This window comes from Anabas testudineus, chromosome 10 (assembly GCF_900324465.2).
Source record: "Anabas testudineus chromosome 10, fAnaTes1.2, whole genome shotgun sequence".
Classification (NCBI taxonomy): domain Eukaryota; kingdom Metazoa; phylum Chordata; class Actinopteri; order Anabantiformes; family Anabantidae; genus Anabas; species Anabas testudineus.
Genome location: NC_046619.1, coordinates 9,469,546 through 9,491,554, shown reverse-complemented (window position 1 = coordinate 9,491,554; position 22,009 = coordinate 9,469,546). Strand labels below are relative to the sequence as shown.

The 22,009-nt window shown below is 39.6% G+C and overlaps 3 protein-coding genes across 3 annotated transcripts; 2 read left to right on the top strand and 1 right to left on the bottom strand.

Moving 5' to 3' along the window:
* The first annotated feature begins 4,228 nt into the window (after positions 1-4,228).
* Positions 4,229-6,152, top strand: si:ch211-153b23.5 (glutamine amidotransferase-like class 1 domain-containing protein 3A, mitochondrial). The gene is made up of 5 exons (XM_026357705.1): positions 4,229-4,360; positions 4,989-5,101; positions 5,268-5,439; positions 5,576-5,777; positions 5,866-6,152. Exons 2-5 carry the CDS (start codon positions 4,994-4,996, stop codon positions 6,056-6,058), a joined length of 675 nt encoding a protein of 224 aa, XP_026213490.1. The 5' UTR covers positions 4,229-4,360; positions 4,989-4,993; the 3' UTR covers positions 6,059-6,152.
* Positions 6,153-10,493: 4,341 nt separating this feature from the next.
* On the bottom strand, positions 10,494-13,613 carry LOC113160444 (cis-aconitate decarboxylase-like). Its single transcript, XM_026357704.1, has 6 exons — positions 13,501-13,613; positions 13,065-13,119; positions 12,760-12,947; positions 12,457-12,549; positions 11,964-12,169; positions 10,494-11,785 (listed from the first exon to the last, which is right to left on the bottom strand). Exons 1-6 carry the CDS (start codon positions 13,516-13,518, stop codon positions 10,858-10,860), a joined length of 1,488 nt encoding a protein of 495 aa, XP_026213489.1. The 5' UTR covers positions 13,519-13,613; the 3' UTR covers positions 10,494-10,857.
* Positions 13,614-13,880: 267 nt separating this feature from the next.
* si:ch211-153b23.3 lies at positions 13,881-18,424 on the top strand. Its single transcript, XM_026357702.1, has 11 exons — positions 13,881-13,954; positions 14,637-14,823; positions 14,899-16,410; positions 16,486-16,578; positions 16,657-16,761; positions 16,848-16,957; positions 17,057-17,248; positions 17,337-17,499; positions 17,588-17,753; positions 17,854-17,948; positions 18,053-18,424. Exons 2-11 carry the CDS (start codon positions 14,667-14,669, stop codon positions 18,136-18,138), a joined length of 2,679 nt encoding a protein of 892 aa, XP_026213487.1. The 5' UTR covers positions 13,881-13,954; positions 14,637-14,666; the 3' UTR covers positions 18,139-18,424.
* Positions 18,425-22,009: the final 3,585 nt, after the last annotated feature.

Here is a 22,009-nt window from a genome sequence, read left to right as displayed (position 1 = left end):
TCATCATTTGTATTGGGTTTAAATTACATTAGAATTTCATTTTATAATATTGTGCTCTTTGTGCATTCATTCATTTCAGTTTTTACCAGTGATGATGAACTACTATCACATCAAACTGAGAGACAGGATTATGTAACAATCAGTACAATAGACTTTACATAATGAAGCCAAAGTAAACGTGACATAATAAACATTCAACAAAGTGAAACTCATGACTGTTCATTGTGATTCATAATTCATGACCTGGAGCTCTGCTGACACTGTTCTGGTACCAACTGACAACATAATAGCACACGTGCTGCAAGCCAAGAAAAACTAGCAATGATTGACAAGAAGAGAGACACTCTTTGCAATAATAACATGAAAAAGGAATAAGAAGAACACTACATTACTGTACACTAATCAATCAAAAACCAAACTGCTCTTTCTTAGAAATGTGACCGAATAACCTAACTGCAAGTGTTTGGATGGCGAGAGAAAGTCCGAGTACCCGAACCCGAACCCATGCAAACACTGTTGGTGCATGTTGTTTTTGTTTTCATGAGAGAATACCATATCTCAAGGCCTTTAATTCATTTAATCATGAAGGTTCTGCAAGAAAGCATGACTGTGCTCAGTCATCACATTGAAAGTGCTGGAAAGACAGAATTACATAACAAGAGGCAAATGTCTATGTCTGGTTCACTGTTCTAGATTTGATTTATGTGTCACTTAGAAATCTACGTCAACCCCACAGTATTTCTGTCTTTAGCATTCTTTAAAAAACAAAGGTTAACACCACCACAAACATTCATAATTTACAGTGTCATGTTTCGTACACTTCCTTATGTTGCAAGCCAAGAAAAACACAGAACAATTCCTGATTGACAGGAACAAGACACTTCTTTGTTTCACCTTGTCCCTGGTGATTGCGTAAGAGTAACGGTTAGTGACTGTTTACCTGTAGTAATAACACAAATGTACAGAAACACACTGCACTTAATAAAAATGAAATAGCAACAATATGAGGAGAATGAATTCTTCTTCTTTTACCGTCTTTAAATGCCTTTATATAGTTAAAGGAAGTTAAATTAAAGGTTTACTGATACTGAAAAAGAATGAAGCATTTAAAACCTACATTTGATGGAAAGTTGTACATCAAATGTCAAATGTTTAGACTGAAATGCGATTGTTCTTTTACACAACACATTCTGAATGTTCGGGAACTGAGGAGAACAATTGCTTTAATTGTAAAATCAAATCCTTCCTGCTGCTGCAGTTCTGTCCCTCCTTTGTTGTGCTTTTCACTTCAAAAGGTGTCAGATATGTTTTCAGCGGGTGACAGCTCAACTCTGCAGCCAGTTTAGCACCTTTTCAACGCGGGCCATGCTGTTGTAATACAAGCAGAATGCGGTTTGGCAAATGAGCAAGACGTCCCCGGGTAAAAAAAAAAGAAAAAGAAAAAACCCTGTACACGTGGAGGTGTAACATCACGGATGTTGACTTTTCAATTGTACACTCATAAGTAGCAGAGATCTGCTGCTCTTTAACTTGAGGGATCCACAGGACATTTCTACTTGACGATACTTTTAAAGATACTTTTAACTACATGCTCTATCTTTTATTTAGTAGTGTTTTAACTCTTGTGGAAGCAGTGATGAGTTACATCACCAGATCACTCAACAACCACAGTCCCCCCCGATTTTCTGAACCTTGTAATGGTGTATGTACTTAATTTTATTACAACAAACTTCATTCTTATGTTGTTTGACTAGTTGCCAGCCCCACAGTCTTTCACAGCGTGGTGAACCTTGGCCCAACCTTACTTCTGCTCCAGGATGATGGTTTTGTAACCAGTCACAGTACTGTCCTGTTAAATTGATTTGTTCTGCACACACTTTTTTAAATGTTATGCAGCTCTTCCTGGAGGACTCTATAGTTTTTCTCTTTTACTTAGATATATTACTTGCTTTGTACCTCACTTTGGATAAAAACATCTGCCAAATAACTAAATATAAATGAAAGTGACAGTGAAGCACAGATCTATCTGCCTCGACCAGCTGGGGGTGAGTAGTTTGTATTTAACAAATTATTTCAAACTTTCATTCTCAATCATGTTTTCATTCAATTTTGCATCTCCATGCATTTTTTCAGTTAGTCTAAGAGCAGTGAAAGTTGAGTATCATGTCCAGTCTGTGTGTTCACAGTATTGTTAATAAAAAGTATATTCCCTCTCTAGAGGTTGCTTTTGGAGATGGAGATGGTATTGTTCAAGTGCATTATCCCTACAGTTTACTATTTTTATAGTATTAGTGATGGTCTCGTTTGATGTTGACAGTCAGTGATGATTTGAATCAACTGTTATTATTATGAGAAATACAACATCACCTCTTTTTCATTTTATAATTAACCACATGATAGAAAAATGGCACAGCATAACAGCTGTTGGTTGCACTTCTTGACAGCAGCTGGCATGAGGTTCTGCGTGTGACGGTCATTGGATAATATATAGCATGAAAATATCATGATTTAATTCAATATCAAACGTCATATTGAATGAAACCAATAATGAATAGGTAGCATATATTTTACATCGTAATTTATAATGTATAACAAATAATAATGAGAGAGGCTTTGTGGTTATAAACAATAAGCTGACTGCACAAACCACAGAGATAAATAAGCACAGCTGACAAACACCTCTCTGTTGATCACATTTCAATCCAATATTTATGACACAGCTTGCAGCATTTTAAAGCAGGGCACTGATACTTTGACCCATTTCTGAGAACCAGGCTTTCTTCAGGTGAAACGGTAGCTGGTGTTGAGCTTCCAGTGCCTCTTCCCGACTTTTTCAGCAGCCCCCTGAACCTTCCCGTGTTGTCCTCTCCTGAACTTACGACACTTTCTGTTTCTGGTACATGCACATCATACTCAAAACCTGGATTTCTCTGCCCCTGTCTGTGTCTGCTCTGAAGCTCCTCAAAGATTTGAAGAACCAAAAGAAATGAAACAGCTTTACTCAGATTGAACAGAACAATACTGTGTATTTTTCATTACCTTTGGAAGTGAGACCCGCTCTGGAGCCGTAACACAATTAATTTATGACCTGTCTGAAGTCTCAGTGTAAAAAGTAAAACTTTCTCAGAAAAAACACAGACAATTTCAGCTTGTAGAAGGTGTGTTTCAGACTGGGAGGTAGAGTCAGTGAAGTCAACTAAAAGTTAAAGGTGGTGGCATGATGATTGATGACTCAATCTCAATGGGAGCAGGATGTTGCAACCTGGTTGTGCAGGTGGCTGATGCCTCTATAGTAGATCTGTCCTTTTTTGGAGGTTTTGTTGAGAGTGTGGTTAAAGTAGAGAGATTTTAATAAATACTGGTCAAAACCAAACTAACCCTGCACACGTTAAGAGGACAACAAGAATGAGGAGCAGCATTCCCAGAGCAGGATGGGAAGTTGTTCCCTAAAAGCAGCAGAGAACCTAAAAGTTAAAGCAAAAGCCACGCAGCACGCTTAATCTTATCGTGGAAATGATTTTACCTTTAAAAAAAAAAGTTGTATATGTTTAAGTAGTAAATTAATAATTAAACAATGATGGCATTTCTCAGTACAGTGTAATTATCCATTCCATTTATAACATTGTTCATCAGCCGGTGGTTATAATATTATTGCTGCCAAAGCAAAACTTACACATCTTTTACATTTTAAAAGTCTAATTAATAAACAGTACAGTCTGACTCTTTTGGTGACAACAACCAATATGGTTATCTTGTTTTTAGCTGTCTTAAAAACGAATGTTCATTGAAAGAAAAACAGTGGTGAACTTGAAACTGCATTTTGATAAGCTGCGTGTGGAAACCTGAGCACCTGGAAAAGCTGCACAGGTCTTTTCCAGCACAAGGAAACTCCCAGTGTGTTTATCAGGTAATCAGGTTACTTAGGGCAGCAACACATTAACATTATCCACTGCTGTTATTTATTTGTATTAGTTAAACTACAAACTATCTAAGATATATTAACTAAACAACATACACTATTATTTCATTTAAGTAAATTATCTTTTATTTATTTAATGTTATTTAGTTATTTATTCATTTTTATTTCCCACACACAGAGCCCTCAATAAAAGCTTTCTAGTTTCCGGCTTTACTGCAAACTAAACAGGAATGATTCAGCAGTTTATGTGGATCATGATAGGAGCATGAAATGAGATGTGACTGGTGCATGATGTCAGCTTTGCACAGCAGGGTGTGGGAGGAGGCAGAGACGCGGACGCAGACTATAAAGTCGAGAGTGCGGTTCAGTGATCCCACGACGCACCTGGACCGAGCTGCTCGACTGCGCGCAGGTTAAAGACGGATCAGCTGCAAACACAAAGTAAGACCTCCTCCTCCTCTCTCAGTCTCTTACTTCTGATGCCCGAACTCAACTCGTCCTTTCTGTTTTACAAAACGTTTTGAATTTCACCAACAACAAAAAGTGCGTAACACCGGGAAGTGAAAAACATGGACACCATCTTTCATCTAGAGGCAGACAAAGACAGCAGCCTCCGCACACCTTCCACTTAAATAATTATATAATAATTATATATTTAATATTATTTTTTTATCTACAAAACGACGTGGCTTCAATCATAATAAACCACTGACTGTATTTTGTAATGTATATTCAGTATTAATAACACCAGTGAAGTATTTCCCTGTTAACTGTGGACATGTGTTGTGTATGTTGAGTTAACACTTTGCTGCTCTTTCCTCCTGTAAGTCTTTCTCACTGGTGTCACCTGGATGCAGCCAACCTCCTGAGACTCTTCTCTCACCTGGCTCAGTAAATGTTATGTGTAAACATGTGCGACAGGTGTCTAAGGAGCCGTATTCAGTTTCATTTTAAAGGCTTCTTCATGCAGTACAGTAGTCGATTCAGGGAAAGTTATCGAAGTTATCTACTATATTCAAAATACCTTTAGATGTATCAACAATGTGGGCTTTGTTTGTGTGCTCTGTAGGAATCATGGCAAAACGCGTTGCAGTTATTCTCTCCGGTTGTGGAGTCTATGATGGCACAGAGGTCCACGAGGCCTCCGCTGTCCTCGTCCATCTGAGTCGTGCTGGAGCAAAAGTAAGTTTATTTAAGTATGTTTTAACACGCGTACAGGACTTCCTTCAGTAGTAGCTAGAAGTTATTATTTTTCTTTGTTTACTATTTCAGCAGCCCCTGTCAAAGGTCCAACCCACTAAAGCACAATTGGTTAAAGAAAGTTTCACATGTTAACATTTTCTTTCAGGTGCAGATGTTCGCTCCCAATACAGAGCAGATGCATGTTGTAAACCACACTGAGGGGAAACCTACAGATGAGAAAAGAAACACCCTGCAGGAAAGTGCTCGCATCGCCAGGGGCGACGTGACTGATCTGGCCAAGTTAGATGTTTCAGCATTTGATGCCGCCATCATTCCAGGTGGGAATGAAATGGCCATAAATGAAGCTCACAGAGGACGATGATCTGCGTTTCACTTTTCTTATATATTCACTTCTGTGATACGATAAATGAATCCAGCGTGTGTGTGTGTGTGTGTGTGTGTGTTCACATTCAGGTGGTTTTGGTGTGGCTAAGAACCTGAGTGACTGGGCAGTGAAGAATAAAGACTGCACCGTTCAGCCAGATGTAGAGAAGATCATCAAAGCTTTCCACAAAGCCGGAAAACCACTGGGGATGTGCTGCATCTCCCCCATCCTCGCTGCCAAAGTCCTGCCCGGCTGTGAAATCACTGTGGGACAAGACAAAGAGTGTGAAAAGTGAGTAAAACAGTCATCAAATGTCTGTGTTTATATATATATTTATATCAAACATCAGTTCTGACCGCCCGTCTGTTGTCCTCTACAGGTGGCCATATGCTCAGACAGCAGGTGTGGTGAAGGAGATGGGCTGCAAACACGTGAACAAGGACGTGGAAGAAGCTCACGTGGATGTCAAAAATAAACTGGTCACCACCTCTGCCTTCATGTGCAATGCTCCCGTTCATAAAGTTTTCGATGGAATAGGCATCATGGTCAAGGAGACACTGAAACTGTCTTAAAGAAGTCTAGCTACGTGCTGCATAGCTTTCAAATATGATCATATTTAATAAACATGATTTCTCTGTCACCAAACATTAAATTTTTTTATTTGCTTTTGCTTTATTTGGTCTAAATGTTGTCTTGAGTTAGATACCAGATACGAGACTAAGCTTCTATAAATGCTTGTAACGTACTAAGAAGGTCCTTGTATTGCGATTTTGTTTGTATTTTTTATTTGCATCAAAATGAAGCATCATTGTAACAATAACAAATGTTGTTATTCAGCAAACAGCAACCAAGTCAGAGATGTCTGAAACATCTAGACTTCATTTGTTTCTGAAATAAACACATATCAAAGTTGATATTAAGCTTGCAGCTTCATGTGTGTCACCTGCAAATGAAATATACAGTGTACTGCACTCTGTCTATTGATAACTTTTCATCACTCACTGAATATTATTATTATAATTTCTACCACCTGGTTGCTCCACCTACAGAGGTATCATAATCTAATAGGGAAAGATCAATGAAACATTTAGGGAGCTCCTATTGAGGTTATGGTTGGTTCTCAGACTCCCAATCATCTTGAAAGGACGGTAAACAAGACTATTTTGAGCTTATAACTCAGATCATGGCTCCAAAACAGTGGTCCTACATCCGACTGTGGGTGATGTTCAAAGATGGCTGTCGTCGTTGCCTCGTGAACCACCTTCAGGTTTGCATTTAACCAGATGCAGTAAAAAAAAAATGAAGCTGGTCAAACATAGCAAAAGTCTTTTGCTTTCAAACCTCACCTGAACAACCACTCAGCGCTGAACTTTACCTGAGGGACTCCAGGGAACAGGGTTAGAGGCAGTTGAACGGTTGATTGTGAAGAACTACTCTTGAAATCTTGCTGAGACGTCATTTCATCAGATCAAAACGTAAAGAAAGCAATCTGGAACTCAAACGCAGGTAGAACATGCTCTTACAGTTGTGTGTGTTTCACAGCTTAGTGGAGGCTTAAAAAGAATTTACTGAGATGTAGTTAAAGGCTGCGAGTAGCTTGAAATAAGTAATAAATGTCTGCTAATGTGTCTGACACATCATATTATTTAACAAAATCTACACATCATTTTGTATTTTATTTATCTGTTGTGAAAATGTGATTTCAGACCTCAAATTCACATGATATCCACAAATATTGCACATGTGGACAACATATCAACATGAAGATTTATTCTAAATGTGACAGCCACAGCAGTGCCTCTGCCTCACCCTCCTGTATTACCACAGTTATAACATAATCTGTTGAATGTGTGCAACAGTTTCAGGCCCTGACAGTAATGTGTGGATGCTTGACTTGACTTTTAAAGTCACACATTTCAATCACACAGTGCCTTGAAAACACAAACAAAACTACATCATATTAATATTTGGCACGATCACCTGTTACGTTTATACATACAGCCTTTCAGGCAGGAAGGTCGTTCCATGTGTCTTGAAAACCTATTATGTGTTTTCTGTAGGCTGTCCCAGTATTCTCAGACTTCCTTTAATCCCAGACATTATCATGTTAAGATTGGGGCTCTGTGGGGACCATCACCTCTAAATATTTCAGACATCCAGCCTAAAGTGTCAGCACGTCAAACAACAACCAGTCAGAGGGAAAATGAACACGTGAATTACACAGTTTCATCAATAAAGGATAGATTCACCATTTTCCTGGTATTATCTTAAAACAGCAGTCATGAGACCATCATTCCTCCAGTGACATATGAATTTCTCTTGGTGTGTGAGTCAGTGACTGTGTGCATTCAACATTATGCAAGAAGCGGCCTGTGTCTTCTTTGTTTCTTGTTTAGTGTTTCTTTAAGCATTCTGTGGCTGGCACACGTCACATCCTATGCGAAACACACTTTCACAATGTGTTGAACCTACGTATTGTACTTGTATCGATACATTTACGTACCTTTTCCTGAACGAGCAAATTCCTGGTAGTCAACATTTTTCCTGAATGTTGAAAGAATATGCACAAAAGAGCAAGAGGCGTGTTTCATTGTTTTGCTACAAATCCTCACCCACTCTATTACACAACACACATATACCTTTGTGACCCCCTCCGTTGTCAGCGGCAGGATTCTTTCCACTCACTATCAGAGCTGTGTGAAGTGTGCATTGTATGTGTCATTAACCTATTTAACCATTGTTGTAGGGAAACACCATCTATTCTTCAGTAGATGCTGAGAGGGTTTAATCTTTAAAATCAGAGACTAGACCATTGTTGTTTTACTGTGTTTACTGTGGGTGGAGAGAGTACAAAAGACACCTGTAACCCATGCTTTTTTATGGGTGACCTCGCTTTGTTGTTGCTGAGAAGGCGACAAGTTTAAGTTTCCAGGTTGTTTTGTCTTCATTTTTATATTTTCTATAGTTTTAATTTCTTTATGACAAAAACCCAATACTGTATTAACTGTCCGCAGTAAAACGCTTCCCGGTAGCGGTGTTTTCCCGACTGGCTTATCAGTGTTCTTGTCATTGTGTCCATTATTGGTTCAGTGTTACATAACACTAATCTTGCCTTATTGCTTTCCTTATTTCCGTATTCATGATTTATTCTTTGTCTAACACCAGAAAGTGTGTTTTAAATGAGGAGAAGTGCTGGGAAAAAAAAAGATCTTCCTCTTTCCAGCCTTTTGTGGTTAATATGTAGCAAAAGGTGGGGAATAGAAATGCCCTGATAAGTCTTAATAATAGTTTAAGCAGTATCAAAAGAAATTATACTGTTGACAAATGATTATGGACTCAAAAATATTTGTCCTGCACAAACACATGATTACACACAACCACAACTTACACTTTACTGACGATCACTAACCTATTGAGAGAATGATGTCCTCTACATTAGTCTCTAATATTATCTGCTAAGATTCTAGGTTGTGTTTTCAGATGTATGCATGTGTGTTTAAATGATTTAAAGTGTTTTTTTTTCTTTATACTTTCTGAGAAAACAGATTCAAATTTTCTTTTCACCTGTTATGAAAAGAATCTTTGGGTAATTTGAGTGATTTGTGTGAGCACATTTAAATTTGAACGTCAAGAAAGAAATACTGTGTTTGCATGTTTTAATGCAGTCAAGTTGATAACGTAAGAAATACAGCAATATTTATTCAGTATATTTCATTTGCTCACCAAGAAAGTCAACTATGATTGAAAAGGTTCCTCTAAACGACTCCAACTGAATACCTCTATTTGTTTTGGCTCTATCTACTGTGTTAGCTGGACTATGAGGGAAGTACAAACAGTATAATCTGTGATACCTTCTCCATTTTAAATAATACAGGGTCTAATGTGGACATTTCAAACATTGCGCTGACTGTTATTGTTGATCTAAAAGGTGTAGATACAGATGAACAATTTCTACCTTTTTCTAACATCAAATATGAGCAGGTAATTTCCAGTAAAAGTAATGTGAATCAAAACATTACCATTACTATTTTACTTTGACAACATTTTTATGTTTATCCCTATTTCTCCTTTACCTAATATACAGCTGTTCAATTATATTTATTAAATATATATATATTTATTAAAAATGTACTATATGTTCATGTATGTACATATCATGGAACATTCAAACAGAATGAAATATATTAATTGTAATGAAGAATACTTTTGTATATGAGGGCAGAAAATAATAATGTGTTATTAAATACTATTAATAAGAACAGGTGTGTCACATAATTCAGTATTTTTATTGACAGTATTTCACAGAATTAGTTGACTGTTTTTTTCCTTCAGTGTATCGCCTATATAAGCATTTCTTAATTGTGGGTCTATAATTTCAAAAGGTTCTAAAGCTGGTTCGATTGCTTTTAGACTTTATACTTTTCATTTTGAAAATCTGTATAGCACTTCTTTGTTGATCCAACTGCGCCGACACGTGCAGGCCTGCCAGGAAACAGTTACTGTGGGTTTCCCCTACGGCCTTGCAGAACTACACTGGTCAGTTGCATGACACAGAGCCCTGCTGTCTCAAGGACAAATGTCCATTTCCTCCTTTGTGGAATGCAGCTCTGTTTTTCCCCAAATTGCTCTCCTCATTTTAGTTAACACCCCTGAAAAAACAAAAACCTCTTCACTTTCTTTTATTTGCATACACAAAATTTATTTGTTGAGTCATTCTGCAAACGTTTTCCTTTTTCCAAGACACGTGACGGTTAGTTGGTATCAGAGAACCACTTGGATTTAAATAGTTGACTGCAAATTATTTACATAATGATAAATTGATATATTGTGACCTCACTAGTCACAACTTTGTGTTTAACGACTTACAAAAAAACTTGGACATATTTGTCTCAGATCAGTTTTAAATGCTGTTGAATAATTTTAATTTGTTATAAAAAAAGGTCTCACTGTCATAGTTTTGAATAATTTTATTAAAACGACAACACAGAAATAGAAACGCTGCACTGATGGCTGCCACAAACAAAAAGTACAAAGCACAGTGCTGGAACTTAATACATACTACACATGAAATTCATATTTTAAAGTTAAAGAACATGTAAATCTTATCTACATTGTAGTGTAACATGATTATGCATTACATTTAATATAAACAAGAAAAAATAGTATAATAATTTAGGTAAATATGTTCTGTGAGCTATTTTCTACACAGGTAAATAGAAAAAAGTTAGGTTGGGTATTTTGATGAAGTGACATTCTGCTGCTTTGATTTGAGGAAATGTTATGTTAAATTACATCTCACTGTTGATTTTATTTTTACTTATTTATGTACAATCATTTCAGTTTTGCTGTCACTGTGAATGTCTGTAAATGTTCATTGAAGCTGAGAGAGAAGGGCTCTGCAGTCGACCACTCTGTCCAGCTCCTCCACCACATCAATCAGACTCTCCACCTTCTCAGAGGGAAGCACCACTCCTGCATTGTTTCTGAACTTCTTTATCAGGCTTTCATTGGTCAGTGGGTTGCGCCAGTGACCGTAGAAAGTGTCGCAGCGTCCCGTCAGAACGTCTCCACCAACAGTCGTCACCTGGACTTCGCCGTACATGCGGTTGAAATTAGCTGGGTTGTCGTGGGGATGCTCCACACGAACACGGCTCAGCAGAGCGAGCAGGTCAGGGCGGTTCATGGAGGCAGGTGTGAAAGACTGCACTGTCACCTCGCCATCTAGGAGAGCACTGCAAGCGTTGAACTGGAAGGAGTGGCGTGCCTCGTGCTCAGACTCAGGGAAAGGCCTGTTGATGTATTTGGATTTGGGGACTCTGAGCAGGATGTCTTGGACTTGAGCTGGGGAGACTGTGCCAGGACCAGCTCCCACAAGAAGCTCATGGACAGAGGCTGCAGCATCTGCCACCCAGTGCATCCCCAGATGGGCGGGGAAGCGCTTGAAGCCCATGTCCTGCTCCTCTAGCAGGAACAGATGGCCGTTATCATTGGGTGATTGTAAAGGCTTTGGCACATAGTCTTCATAAAAAGCGTTAAACCCAGCCACTCCTGCAACAGCATCCAGGACCAGAGGACTGGCCTCTAGGCCCCGGGAAGCCAGCAGAGCGGCCTCCAGCCCCAAGCGTGAAGCATTACCAATGTGGAGGGGTTTAGACTGAGTGGCGGCATTAGCCATTGGGGCTCCAGACAGAGAAGCAGCTATGGCCAAGGCGTGACTGCACTGGTAGGGATTCAAGGACAGGAGGCGAGCACAGGCAGCTGCACTTCCCATGGTCCCTACCACAGTGGGAGGGTGAAACCTGATGATGAAGAACATAGAAAGAGACTGAGTGTCTGTGACTTTGGACAGATGTTTTATAACTGTTTAGTCTTGTGCCAAAAAAAAACCCCAAAAATAGACACTTTTAGTAACTGCAGTTTGTTTTCATATCATGAAAAGTCAGTCAGTCCAGATGGTTCATATTCTCAAGTGCTCACCTCTTTGGGATGTTGCGGGCCTCATTAGAAAACCTCATCAGTCGACCTTGGATTTCAATGCCAACATTGAAAGCCAGCAGGAAGTCCAGGCCAGTTGGTTTACTGTTAGCAGGCATCATGTCACTCAGTGCTAACACAGCAGGAAGTACAGCTCCTGAGGGATGAGTGGCAGGGTGCCATGTGTCATCAAAGTCCATGGAGTGTGTCTGCAGCAAAAAGGTTTAAATGGTCAAATGGTTGTGAAAGAATAACACAAAGAGTTACCTTAATATTGAAAATGCCCAGTGATTTATGTAATAGTAGAGTAACAGGTGTAAGCCCTGTGTATAAATAATGCTTTTCAATCCTCTAAAGCCACTCCTTTCTCTGTTAACACTTGCTCTGTAACATGTATTTTGAATGGCAAAGCTCTAATTGCAATTATTTGGTGGTAATGGGATCAGTGCAACTAATAATGTCTGGTGACTGTTTATGCATTTGTTTTTTGACTTACTGCCACTCCGTTGACGAAGGCTGCTAGTGTTGGGGAGAGCCTGGTGCCCCAGCGTCCATACACAGAGCTGATGTTATCGGGAGCATACATGTGCTGAGAGGACAAGACAGAGACAAGAAGACAGGTTATAGTCACGAGGGCATGATTTTAATCAGGGTAATTTGTAGAACAAAGTAAACTGTTTCCACAAGACATTTGTACCATGTTAAGACTACTGTTTACATAAGTCAGCAATTTGCTTTCATGCGTGTCATTGCCTCATATCAGATAAAAAAGTTGCTTTTTGTCTTTCTCTTGACTCACCTGGCAGTGCTGCAGGGCCAGTTCAAACACCTCAGTCGTGCTGCCAATCAGTCCAACACCAATGCTGTCCAGGACCATGCGTTTGCTGCGGTGAAGCACAACAGAGGACAGGTGCTGGGGCTTTATGTCACTGATGAACTTCCCAAAGCTGGCTGTGACTGTGTCTTCAGGGGCGGGTTCCTTCAGAACTGCGCAGTTTAAAAAGGTGAGAAACACATTGAGAAAAAAAAAAAGACAGATAGAGGTCAGTGGTATGTGAAGGAACAGTATAGTACTGTAGAGTGGACAAAAGATTTTTTACGTACTTTCCACCGCAGCCTTATGCAGTCCTCTCACAGCCCAAACGGGTCTAATGGCTTTCTGCAAAACACACAGTACAGAATATCTTTACACAATGGATCACATGATAAACCACTAAGATGAAAGTTTTTTTTTCATCTTCTTACAGCTCAGACATGCACTGATTTTTCTTTTCAAACTCGATCTCAGTAGGTCAAACAACACTTTGCCACCTTGTGAAAGACCTATTGTGCTGGTGTGGTACAGCAGGTGTAACCTTTCTTTTCTAACATTTCTCGTGTAAATGTTATGATAGTCCTTACTTCCATGTTCTCAAAAACATCTACAGTAAAAGATATTTTACGATTATAGTTTTTCTACATCTTAAAGTTATGAATATTATTTCTATTAATTGAATACAATAAGCCAGAAGAAATAAAACACATTAAATTCAAATGGTACCTGCAGTGTGGAGATCATGGCTTCAATCAGCTGTTTTGCTCACGGTGCTCTTCTTTTCTTCTTCCTAACTGTTGCAGCAGTTTTGCAGGTTGCAGGACAACGCTGACTTTTAGGTTGAGAGGACACCTGTCTTATATAGCCTTGATACCTGCCTCAGAGGAACGTGATCTTTAAACAAACTATGGGCAGATCAGAAAGATGTAGGAGGAGGAATTTCCACTGTGACTGTCATTGTAATATTTAAAATCACCATCCTCAGAAAAGGGTGAAGGAGTGGTACTTCATTGTTTAAGCTGTTGAGAGGTGATGTAACCTCTCAGGCTGCTGGTTGTTGGACCGTGTGGGGGATTTTTCTGAACTCCTCCTACACACGTAAATGCTGTATTTATGACAAACTTTCACAACAGCTTCAGTAGAAGTCACTGCTTCATTTGTTCATCTGCAGCTTGACCAGGTAAGATTTTGTGTTAATACTATATAATACATGTAACTTTTAAAATAAAACGTTATGAACATAACGGCAACATGGTTTTCACAGTGACTAAATATCTACTTAGCATAAAGATACTCTATGTCAGAACTAAACTATTACAATTCAAATGTTATTTGGGAAATTAACAGAAAATACTGATTACAGCTGTTAGTCTGTGTCTCTTGTTGCTGTCACTTTACAATAGCAGATTTGCTATAGTGTTTTTTTAAAAGATGCAATAAAAAGAAAGTAGAATTTTCTGTTGTTAAATTTAACTCTAATAAAATCTATGGGTAACATATAACTGATATTAATTAAGGTGTTCTGCACTTATACTAGATATCTTGATTTCTTGTTTTATAATTTGTTAAATATTTTTAATGTGTAATTTTATCCAAAGAGAAAACATTAAGGCATAAATTTAGCTCCATTTGTCCAGAGTTATTAAAGTACATTTTATTTTTAGCATTTAAAAAAAATCTTTTTTTCAACTACCACAAAGCAAACTCTTTTTGTGTATCTTGAATTGCATTTATATTTTAACACATTCAGAATTTTTCTTTTGTGTAATTTATGCATTTCATAATGCTTTGTTAATGGAAAACATACACAGTTGTCTACATTCATAGATGTATTGTTTGTGTGACTTGTTTCAGTGTTTCAGTAAAAAACACTGATTGACAACAAAGACATTATGGCAACATCAGACGGGTTTCCAGCCAGTTTCTATGGTGAACCAGGAGTGTTGGGAATGCTATCCAATGGGATCAGTGCATTCCTCGTACTTCTGCAGAACTTCAACTCAGCTCGGACTGGCAACCCCCCAGTCGGGGTGGAGAACATCCTCGCAGGTAAAACCTCTAGTAAATGTCTTCGATATAGTAGATTTAAAATGTAGCATATACTAATTTAGAGCTATTTTGCAGGTGTTCATCTTATCCTCATTGGTGGTATATGCCAAGTGGTGGCTGGACTGCTGTCCTTCAGAAAATATGATCACCTAAGTGGCACTGCCTTCATCAGCTATGCTGCCCTTTGGAGCAGTTATGGTGCAACTCGAATCTACTTTGGTGCCTCGACTGAAACTCAGACCGCAGCATTTGCACAACATCTCACGACAAACAACTCGTCCCTTTCCACTGTTGTGCAAAGCAATATCTGCCTGAATGCCACCTCTGATGCAGTTTGTCTTTTGTTTCTGTCAATAAAAGAGTCAGCAATTGCTGGTCTTGTCCCCTACATCCTTTTGTCCTTCCTCTTGGCCTTCTGCTCTGCTACAGTCAACTACATCATGCCTTTTGTTTTTGGAGCCATCACAGCCACCTTGATTTTTGAAGCAGTAGGTGTGGTGGGGGGCTCGTGGGCTCTTGTGGTCTCTGGGGTTCTGGAGCTGCTCATTCTGGTTTTTGCCATTTACGGTTCAGCTGCACTGCTCGTCAAAGGTCTGACTCAGCGTCTAGTGCTCAAAGGCTTTGGTACCCCCCTCTTTAATGTTCTCCTGTTAGGGACCGCCAACTCAGCAAGTGCTCAGAGTATTGGTCAAGAGAAGAAGAAAAACACAAAATATGCAGAGCCAATGGCCTTGGGTTTCTTCTGTGACACTGTTGCTCCCTTCATCTTTGCTTTCTACAGCTTTGGGTACATGAAGTCCTTTGGTTTAGGAGCTGCCTGGGTCTCAATTGTCACAGCTGCCCAGCTGTTTTCTAGCTACTACGCCTATCTGCGCCAAGACTGCTACCACACCACAAAGTTTGGTCTTCATGCTACGTATTGGCTGATCAAGGCGTGGGATGAGTTTGTGGTATCTGCCGTGATTGTGGAGCACAGTACAGTGAACTCAGCGAGACAAGCAATGGTAGGAAACTGGTTCTTTGTGGTGGCAGGCTTGGTGTTCTGTGTGGGAAGCCTGAACATGGACGTCCTGGAAGTGATCCATAACCTGCTGTTTGTGCTGCTCACTGTGTCCACAATCCCTCAGATCCCTCAGCAGAGTTACTACATCTTCTTTGGTGTAGCTTGTTCCCTGTTCACTGCAGCCTCCCTCTATGGTACCTTCTCACGTCTTATCAACACCATAGCAGAGAAATCTCTCATCCCTGTAGGCCCGCAGCCCGTGTCCACTGCTCAGATGAAGGCAGTTTTGCAAGGCTGCTGGTCTAAACAGGAAGAAGAGGAGGTACCGGCCCAAACTGGCCAGGTTTCAGACTCCCTGTTCTACCTTTTAAATGGGGTTGCTGCTCTCTCAGCCCTCCATTCAAGTGGCTCTAGTACAAATCCTGCCTTCCTGCATCTGACTGTCCCTTGGGTTCTTATCTCCGGAGCTATCGTTCAGGTCTATGTCAGTCGGCTGCAAGTTACAGGCGGTGGCCGGTTTGGATCTGTCATCTCATCTATCTATGTAGCAGTGTGGGCAACCTGGACCTGGTTTAGATTTGCAGGTATGTTGGTACAAACTTGTGATTGTATTTGTTGTGATTGAATTTTGCAATAATCTAAATTCGTACATCTTTTAGGTAACTTACTGCAGCTATCTACAGAGGCAGCATACGGTTTTGCAGCAGGAGCCATTGCCTTCCTGGTTATTAATGCTTTCCTCATGTTGATTGGTAAGGTCAACAACATTGCTTTTTCATATAAGAGTAATGTTTTGACTCAGGTCTCATTCTGTCCATTGTTTTTATCAGCTGCCTACAGGAACCTGGTGTTGCTGTTTCTAACAACAATCATGGAGGTTGTTCTGGTCTGTTTCCTGCTGTCTACCTTGAGTCGACTACCGTATCAACTAGAAAGTAAGGAGAGACTTACTTACTTTCTAATAATCTATCCAATCTAATCTAAATGATTTAGATTTGTGTTAATATATTTCTTTTCACAGTGGCCATGCTTGCACTGCTTTCAATCATTTCTGTATATGGAGCTCTGGCATCACTGGTCAACTGTATCTTCTCACAGAGGTTGCTGCCTATGGGCCCTGCCCTACTAAAGGTAATACATCAGAGGTTTCTTCTTGTACCCTTCCTCTGGTCTAGAATATTTTGGTTGTCTTATTTTATAGCTGTGTCCCTCTTATGTTGCCTTTGTTAGGAGAGAGTGAAGAAGGAGTCTGCTGCAGAGCTTCCATGTCCAGTGGCAAATTCCCATCTGACCAGTGGTCTCGTGAAGATTGCTGGTCTTCTAGAGGAAGGAGGAGTGTGTGGTATTCCCACAGACACAGTGTATGCCCTGGCTGCCTCCTGCAAGAACCCCCAGGCTATAGAGAAAATCTATAACATTAAAGTAAGAAAAAGCTTTAAGGTAAAATCAAACTTTTACTCTGTCAACTTTCTCAGAAGCTCATGAACCTCTTAACTGGGACTCTCTCTAGGACAGACCAGCAGAGAAGCCAGTCTGTATTTGCATCTCTAGTGTGGAGCAGCTGGTTGAGACAAATCCTCCCTTCAGTCCTCTGCTCTGGGAGTTTATGAGGAACGTGTATCCTGGAGGCATCAGCTGCATCGTCAACAAAGGAGAATGGCTGTTCAAACTAGGTAAACAGAGCCTGACTGCTGCAGTTCAATGTCTGTGACATAGCTTGGAGTACTGTCTACACCTCAACCTTTAATTGACTCTTTGTAGGAGTGGGACCAGCTTATGCCCGTGTTGGTACCAAGGACACTATCATGATCCGTGTCCCTGATCACACTGTGACCGCCCACCTATGTAACATCACTGGACCCCTTGCCATAACCTCAGCCAATCCCAGTGGAGAAGCAGACAGCACCCACCACAGCATGGTCATCAAGTAAGTGACCCAGAGCCAGTGTCTCTAATAGAATAGATCAGATTAACATGAGGGCTTTGCACATTCACTTACACCTCTGCCACCATTTATGTTTTCTTAGTCGACTTGGACACAAGATCCAAGGGGTTCTGTGTGATGGGGACTCTAATGAAGTTGTCGCCTCCACTGTGGTCAACTGTGTGAAGATTGATGAAGGTAAAATACACAGAAAAATTCCTAATATGTAATATCTTTTTATGTTGTAACCATAGAGACATTCTCATTCATTCTCATGCAAACTTGCCTTATTCATCTCACAGGGACCATCACCATTGTAAGGGAGGGCTGTGTCCCTGCAGTAAAGATCCAGCAGATCTTTGACAGAGTGAAAAGCACTATGGTTTGATCGCCAGATATCTAATTTCTGTACTTTCAGAGAGTCTCTTCTGCTTGTTTTCCTACAGGCTCCTCTCCTCTAGCTCTCCTACTCTCTACAGTTTCAGGGATATTATTAAAAAATGGTGCTTACATAATTGTAACTGTGCACATGTTGGTAACTGTGATGGAAAAATCATTACTATTTTTTTCAATAACTCATAATTTTCTGAAAATATCTTTTTTACATGAAGAATCGGAACGTTGACACAACTCACACAACTTAATGAAGAATATATAATAATATAATTTTGCAATTGTGTTGAAAACTAGATTTTCATTTTTTTTATGTCTATATGAAATATAAAAAGTTAATAATTCTGTATATTTATATTTATACATTTAAAGTTGAATGTTTGTTGACAGGAATTTAGCATGTTAATCATGGGTGGGACATAAAAATGTGCATATTACTGTATATATTCAAACTTTTTGTGCACTGTTATACTGAATTTTCCATGAAAATAAAAAGTAAATTTGAATGTTGGTGTGTAATTTCTTTATGTCTTTTTTTTATAAAACCTTAAAACTAACCCCGATAACGGGGAGCATAAATGATATAGTTATGAAACAATCATGGATTACAGACGTTCAGACACAGTACAGTCAGTCTGATATTATTCTTTAGAATTTTTTGATGCACTTGGGAAATTGGGAATTTTTATGATGATGTCATGATGATGCTGTTCCCCTTTATGCCAAATGTAGTGCTGTGTGTTCTTTCAAATAGTTCAATATAGATTAATCAGTCCACAAAACATTTTACCAATACTGTTGTGGAGTGTCAATGTGCTATTTGGCAAACTTCAGGCATGCAGTAATGTTCTTTTTAGGAAGCGGTGCTTTCCTTCGTGGCGTCCTGCCCAGGACATCCTGCTTGTTCAATGTTTTACCTACTGTAGACTCATGAACACCAACATTAGTCAGTTCCAATAATGCCATCAAATCTTTGGTTGTTACTCGGGGTTGTTTTTCTTACCTCTGTGAATACGTTTTTTGTGCTCTTGGGGTCATTTTGACTCTCCGTCCACTTCTTAGTAGAGTAGCCTCAGTCCAAATGTATCATTTGTAGATTGTTTGCAGACTGGTACATTTCTTTGACATCACTTTGTAATCCTTTCCAGCTGCATGTAAATCAACAATTCTTGATCGTAAATCCTCTGAAAGCTACTTTTAGTCAGGTGTGGCTTATATAAGTGTTCTTGTGCAGAGCAAAGTCAAAAAGTTAGTGTTTTTTGTCAGTCTAAGTAGCTCTAGTTCACACCTCCAATGTAATTTTCTTAACTAATGCTAGCACCTCCAATTAGCTTTTTTTAGGTCATTATTCAAAGGGTTCACATATTTTTTCAGCTGCACTGTGAGGTTTTTATGTTTTTTCTCAATAAAGACATGAAACATCTGAATTGTTCTTTTGTTTGTGCTATATTATTTGTTAATGCTCTAGATGAAGATCAGATCACATCATAGACATTTGTCATTTCTAGAGAGACTAGAGAAATACTAATATGAACTTGCTGATGATGATAATGTGAAAAAACAAGCATGATGCTTAAATTGTAGAAAACAAAATGCTTGGTTAGCATCACCAACAGATTACTACCATATTCCTGCACTAAGGAGAACAAGAAAAGCAGCAGACTTCGGGAACTACTCACATTTTAACACTGCATTTCACACTCAAGAGAAGCGCTTTGGATGAGCAGCGACATTTTGTTTTTACCTTAAAACAATGATGCTAGACATTCAGCATACACACAGACATTTACAGATGCACTAGAAAAACCAACACGTCTGAATTGTCTGACAATGTTGCTATTGTGGGATTTTACAGCCTAAAGCCATGTGTGTGGGTGTCCTCTCACTTTGCTCCACAAGCTTGATGTCAGTGTAAGAATGTGAAGAAATTGTCTACACAAACGTGACCAGCTTTTCTGCATTCATGCACATTACATAATCCTTATGCAATTGATGTCATGTGAAACCACCCTGGATGATTTTTTTTCCAGGTTTTTGTGTCAAAGCCCTGCACACCCACCTGGGAGTCTCCACTTACTCTTCGACTTCTATTCATGCTGATTTTGGGTGGAAGTTTCTGGGAATTTGTGTCAGCACACTTGAGACCAATCAAACAATGTACATTGTGTAATTGTTCCGTCTTCGCAAGTGCAACCAATTGCACAAAAACACTGAATCAGCTATGTATCTTCATCTCAAGGATAAAGGATACTCGTTCGAGAACACCTACATATGGGACAAATAGAACAAGTGATTTAAGAGAGGGGTAAGGGAAGCCTTGCATGTGCAAATCAACACCCCCTCTCTCAACAGAGGTGGAGGACTTAGACACAACCTGTCTTCTTTTATAATGCTATCCTTTAATCTATCCCCAGAAAGATCAGGCCCAATTCACACCTACACCAGGTTGTCATGAACTCGGTCAACATGAACAAGCCTCTCCTAGTAGAGGGTGGGTGCTCTTCCCTCCCTCCTGCTGTGGGTCGCAACTCTGCATGTGGTGACGGTTCTGTCTGTGTTTTGGGACGAATGGTGGCCACCCAGTGGTTCTCCTCGGCCTCCTCCACATGATACAGCTACAGTGGTGGTTCAACAGGAGATGAATGCTGCTTATTCCCCTACTGGTCAGCACGGATCTCTCGTGCTGGGCTGCCCTTCGTCATGTCTCTGTATTCACACGTCTCTCTGGCGGGGTGGGGGACCTGTGCGGAGTGGTCTCAACAAGCTGGAAAAAGCTGGAGCTGCTTACTTTTTGTAGAAGTGGGGGTGCCTTTCCCACATATGCTATGGCGCCTGCTGCTTTAGTCTCAAGCACACTCTTCCCTGGAGTGCATAAAACACTGCTGCAGACATCTTGTCCTGAGGAGTTTCCTGGGTTTCCTTTTACCCAGACATGATACTGCAGGTTTGGAAAAAGTTCTGCCAAAGAGGATATGTTGTTGGCTCTGCCAAGAGGGTCAGTGATCTTTCTGCTCTCTCTATTTCCCATGCATTTTTTCTGGAGGATCACTACTACAAACTGTGCACCTGGTCTGTTTATTCATTTTTGTGTTATGCTATGACGTCCATCTGGAGGTTTTTCCATGGATCGGCTGTGGATGCAGGTCTGTGCCTTTGAGTTTGTTGGCCAAGTAGGGCATGGAATATTTCCTGCTTTCACTCTGACCCATAGAGTGAAAGCCCGGGGGACTGTGCCCAATGAAAGCCACACTAGTCTCTTATTTTTGGAGTGCACCACACCCACCACACACCTACCAGACAGCCCCCATATGATCTGTTGACCTCATATGATGTCACTTGTGTAATCACAAGTCACACCCCATGCTTCCTTTTCAGTTTTAGAAGTTTCAGAAATCACATGATTATCCTCCAACACACTGGGTGAAATCACTAACGGCTTAAATGTATGTGTTTCTACATGATTAGCTGCATTTCATTTTTAGTTTAACACCCATTCTATTTAAATGTTCTTAGCTATGTACACACTGATAAAGGCAATTAGCCGAAACATGTTATACAACACCTTTTAATAAAGGTGGTTGGGTTATTTACTACTACTACACTAATGTAGTAGTACTACTACAGTTTTCTAGTTTTAAATTAGAAAATTGTAATACAATGTTAGGTGGTTGCATCTTAATTGAGATACTTTTTATAATTAATGGGTTTAATGACAACTTAATTAAACATGTTTTTTTAAATAATAAGAAACTGCAGTTAATATATCTTTCACACATGGTGCAGTGATTTGTAAGTAGTTGTAGTTATGAGTTTATTTTTCATGTAATAGATTTAAAATATATATATTTAAATAGTGATGCACATGC